Source organism: Sesamum indicum, linkage group LG8 (genome assembly GCF_000512975.1).
Source record: "Sesamum indicum cultivar Zhongzhi No. 13 linkage group LG8, S_indicum_v1.0, whole genome shotgun sequence".
Taxonomy (NCBI): Eukaryota; Viridiplantae; Streptophyta; class Magnoliopsida; order Lamiales; family Pedaliaceae; genus Sesamum; species Sesamum indicum.
This window is the reverse complement of record NC_026152.1, coordinates 12,772,644-12,777,890: the sequence shown is the minus strand read 5'-3', so window position 1 is coordinate 12,777,890 and position 5,247 is coordinate 12,772,644. Positions and strand designations below refer to the sequence as shown.

The window sequence follows — 5,247 nt, the reverse complement described above, 5'->3', positions numbered from 1 at the left end:
TAATTTGTGTAGATCAACAATAGGGCAGGAGTGTAAATTGATTCTCCCTAGAATTTTTCAAGAAAACCTATAAAATGTTACACGGTTATGACTATATAATAAGTCCCAGAAAAAGATTAAACACGTTTATTAAAATTCTACTACAAAAAACTAATACCCTGTTGGGTTTTTTACATGGATCATCTATGAGTATTAATACTTCCATTATTAGATTTTAATGAAAAAATACATTGGAAAAATTATTTTCTTTGGAAAAAAATGTAATTTTGTGCTTTATATTTTAATTAAGTTATTATCTACGAATTCAAGGTCCAAGAGATGAACATTAGAAAATGGCAGATAGTACGAGGAATATCCTTAATGAAAAGGAATGTACAGTGATTATTTGAATGGAGATTAGAGCTTTGGATATCCTTCACAAGCCAGCTAACTGAAAACACGAAGCCATACAAATTGTTCCCCGGATCACAAATTCAATGTTTGATGGTTATACAAGAGAAAAGAAAAGGTACCGTTTTCGCCTGCTCCGAGGTGGTCTTCATCATTCGAAAGCAAAATCGAGCTGTGGAGAGCTCAATTGCAGCCATCTGAGATTACATACTGTTAACATCGACATGCTGTGCGGACTTTGAGTCAAGGCAAAACTAAGCCAGCGCCGTCAAACAAGGGTGAAATGCAGTGCCACATGCAATCCATTGTCTCTTTCTCCCACGTGGAAGAACACAACCAGGGACCTTAAGCCACTCCCTGCTTGATAAGTCGTATGTAACGAGCCGATTCATCTGTCTTGATCTCAGTGACAGCATGAGCAAGCCTTTGTTGCCCAGACAAGTCATCCTGACGTGCTTTCCGTAAAATTCCAAGCACCATATGTTTGGCATTCTGTCAACCTCCTTCCACAGTAGGGTCATCTTTTGCAGCTCCCATATGCAGACGCATGTGGCTGCATTCTTGGTCAGCAGCCCCACGAGCATGATCCGCCCCCCACACTCAGCCAATGTGAGATCACTTAGATGTGGAGGGCCCGGGATTGCAAACTGTTTCCAGATCCCGTTTTCCGTGTCGTAGGACAGAAGCCCATCTGGGTCCGAACGCATGAAATAGAGCGTCCCCTCGACAGAGACGGCCTGAGACCTGAAGTTTAGTGCAAGTGGAAGCTTGATATTCGAGGGCATGCTTCCTGGACGAGTCCAAGAGTTGTTTTTGGAATCGTAGACTTCATATTCCCCCTCGCAACCAACCCAAAGGATCTTATACCCAGAGATGGAAGACTTCCCGTTCAGAGTCATCCCAACAGCCACACGGGACCAGACCTTAACAGACCTAGCAGGCAACTCCCTGAAGGATCTTGTCAGAGGATTACAGACATAGAAGCTTCTGTGTCCGATATCAAGAAAGCAGATGAGACCCCCTGCTGATGCCACTGGCAAGACTATCAGTTTTGTTGGCAAGGCAGGAACTGTTGGATGGTGCCATTTCTTCGACGACGGATCATACATTGCTCCTGTGTTGATGTTTTCATGAGTGATAGTGTAAAACCAAGTCTGCTTTTGCTGGTTCACTTCAGCACATTGCTGGGAGAAACTCTGGGACGTCAGCAATGAATTCCACTTCCGGCAAACTGAACGGAAACGGAAGAATGTTGCTATCGGGAGTCTTGCTATCACAGCTTCAAAGAGGTCTTCTGGAAATTCCTTCCAGATATGCTGTTCCATGTTTTCGGTCAAGTTCATAGTGGTAGTTGCTTTGCCTTGATTGCGCTCCTTTCGAGCTTTCTTTGTTGGCGGAGGTTTACCAGGTTCCAGCATTTTCAGATTTTTGGATTTACCAGCAGTCATTATGATATTACAGCAACTATCTTCCAACGAGCGTCCTTCAAGATTGAAAAGGCACCATCTGCAGAATAACCGAAGTATCTTCAGATGCTAAAAGTTTGTAAAACGAAAAGAAACAAGTTGATGGAATTTAATCTTTCAAAACCATAGTCTTCTCTATTTCTGTCTCCATATATATACATGCATATATGTACATATATTTATGTTACTAATACTATAGTCTGTATGTACTTTACACCAACTCTCTCGATAGTCTCATTCAGGCTAGAGCCCTATTACAGCCAGGGAAAATCAACAGAACTCAACCAAAGTGCAAAAGAGAGAGAGAGAATATTCAATACAAATAACTATCTCCCCACTGAAGAATGAAGAAATATTCAAAAGTATGTACTGAAAATATTTAGTTCATGTAACCAAAATCAGATAAGCATTGTAGAAAGACTTCAGTTGACATTTTTCTGCACAAAGACATTTCTGCTAAAAATAGTGGGCAAAATGATCATGCAGAAAACTACATTTTATCTACAGAGTAAGGCACTCTTCCAGAAATAATATTATTCACGATGGTGGATAATCAGAAAAACTCCATGTCAGGAAGTGGAAGTTGTCTTACGACAACTTCGGCAGAAAGCAAACAGTAAAATGGAAAAAGAGACTGTAATAAACTTAAACACTTCAGAACTTCAAACCAAACTTCCTGTTCTTTCCCTTTCTAAAGAGGTGGAACCTGATGAATTATTGTTCATGAACGTGTGAGGAAGAAACAAATTCTTTCATGAATGCACACCAGGAAGACAGAAGAGTCTCTCCCAAAGCATTCAGACAACAAACAACTAGATCTAGTAAATTACTCTATGTTTGCTTTTGTGAGTCTGAGCCAAAAAGGAAAAGAAATTCTGTAAAATGTATAGAATAATAGTTACCATAGGATATCAAATTTCTGCGGACTCGGGACTCAGGAGTCACATCTTCATTCCATGCCCAAAAACAAATTAAAAGAAAGAAAGAAAAAAGAAAAAACAGGAGGAGAAAAGCAAAGAAAGAAACCAAAAAAAGTAGGGGAAAAGAATTCTTTCTTCAATACAATACAAGTTGTCACAAGCTTCCGTGTCATTTTAAGATACATGCAAATAGCAACCACTTTTGCTTAACCAATCTTGGCATGTGAGAGTCTAAATTGGTAGTGGAATGAAATTATCGGAAACATAAGAAATAAACAAGTTTTCCATATGTAGAGAGAGGTCTTTGAAGATCAAAGACCATAGCAATTTAGAATAAAATTCCTCAATTCTCCTCGAATTTTAATAAAGGACCAAGCGACCAACAAAGATTGTTATAAGAAAAAATACATAAACTACAAAAAGAAATAAGTCACAGTTTAGCTTTCACACCCAAGATGGAATCCATATCAAGCATCATGCTTTTGGAATATCATTTCTTTCGCTCAATTCCGTAGTATTGATGGCAAGATTGCTGGTTCCAACTTCTGTAATATTGATTCTGTTAAACCATAAGTGGTAATAACATCCATCCTTCATTCTTCTTCTTTCATTTTATAACCATGAGTGCAAAATCATTAAGAGACATCCTGAACTTAAGTGGCTCTAAAGATGCAATATTTGGAAAACCAACCCAAAGAAATCCTAATGCTGAAAGTGAGCCTCCTGAACTGAACTTCAATCTTAATCTTGCATCAACTCCAACATCAATTTCAATATGTAAATTCTCTAGAATGTCCCCAAAAGTATTAAACGTGCAGAAATTAGCAGATATCATCTTTCATAAGTAAAAGAATTGCATGTCTTCAAGTCTAAAACTCCACTTCACCATGCAACCAGAAAAGAACTAAAAGCTTTCTTTCACGTTGAAAGTCTAAACATACTATGATTAACTGCAGAGATCAGCATCTGCCATTCACCTTAATTGTTAAATATATGTGAATAATACACAGATAAAAGCACATAAGCATGAGTAGCATCCAAATTCCAATATACCAAATAGCAACTTTACCATATGCATTTAACACACGTGACTCATCAATGAACCAAATATAACCTCATAATATCATTAAATGCAAAGATAACACAGCCGATGCCATGTATGACCGTTCAATACACCTACTGATACCAAATAATGTTTCACAACTGTCAGTGGCACTAATTCTGCCTAGCCAAGGGTACAGCTCCTATTTATTATCAAGTAAATTTCCAGCGTTCCATAAATTAAACAAGATATTGACAAGAGGAAAATCAAAGAAAACCAACATGTTGGACTGTAGAACATAAACAAATAACTTTCAGGAAAGAGAACCATAATCTTCTGAAATTGGGAGCTATTGAGCTGGACTGGGTTATTTCATGTAAGGCTAACAGAACACATTACCCATGAAATTCTTATGAACAGTTCATTACCTTCCACCAAGTCAAAAAAATTCCACCCAGCTTACAGAAATTTAACTTTTGGCATAGAAGAAAAGAGTATGAAACCTCAAACAATTAGCAATTCTACCCCCACAATCCTTCCCATTTAAACATACAAACATCCCAAAAACTAAGGCACGATAAATACAGGGATATCTTGAGCTGACACTAAAGGTAAAAATCAAATCTCTTCCTCCAGAAATTAACACCTAAAAAACCCAAATCCCCCAACACAAACATCCAAAAATCAGAACCCTGATCCACACACAACAACACCTTAAACCTAGAAAGAATCAGACCAAAAATAAATAGAAGAAACTTAAAAATACAAAGAAAGAAAAAGGAAAGGAAAGAGACTAATCAGGGACCTGAGGGGATGCTGCTGCGACTCGGGCTGTGGTTGAGCTTGCAACTGAATGAAGTAATTGGAAGGAACCGTATGAGGAGGAGGAGAACCGTAGAGTTCCAAAACCTCTTGTAATTGTCCAATAAGTTGCCTTAGCATGGCCACCCCTTCCATCATTCACTCCATAACTACACTTCTCCCCCCCAACCCACCCCCTTCACCCCTCCCCACCAACCCTCACTCTCTCTCTCTCTCTATATATATATATCTATAGGTTGTATGTATGTGTGTGTGGGTGGGTTCTGTCTGATGGAGGGGGTGGGGTGGTTCATTTGTATTTTGCTTTGTGTTGTATTTCAGCCAATCAAATTCTCACACGTCATCCGGGCCATACGATCAATGAGTAGTATTGACCGTGTACGCAAACTTTTGTCCCCCTTTCTTTCTTTCTTTCTCCTAATCCATTCATATTTTTGTTCCCTTTCTTTCCTAAATTGCCCCTCTTCCTTTTTTTTTTTCTTTTATCATTGAAATAAAATCGCTCGCTTTAGAGATGTTCACATTTCCATAAATTAATTAAATCAATAAAATTTAACCCATCTCAAAATCTTTTTAATTTTTATAAAAATTTTAATTTCAGTACGAT

The 5,247-nt window shown here is 38.2% G+C and overlaps 1 protein-coding gene across 1 annotated transcript; it reads right to left on the bottom strand.

The window, feature by feature from the left end:
• Window positions 320–4,816, bottom strand: LOC105168430 (F-box only protein 6). Its single transcript, XM_011088512.2, has 2 exons — window positions 4,624–4,816; window positions 320–1,896 (listed from the first exon to the last, which is right to left on the bottom strand). Exons 1-2 carry the CDS (start codon window positions 4,776–4,778, stop codon window positions 645–647), a joined length of 1,407 nt encoding a protein of 468 aa, XP_011086814.1. The 5' UTR covers window positions 4,779–4,816; the 3' UTR covers window positions 320–644.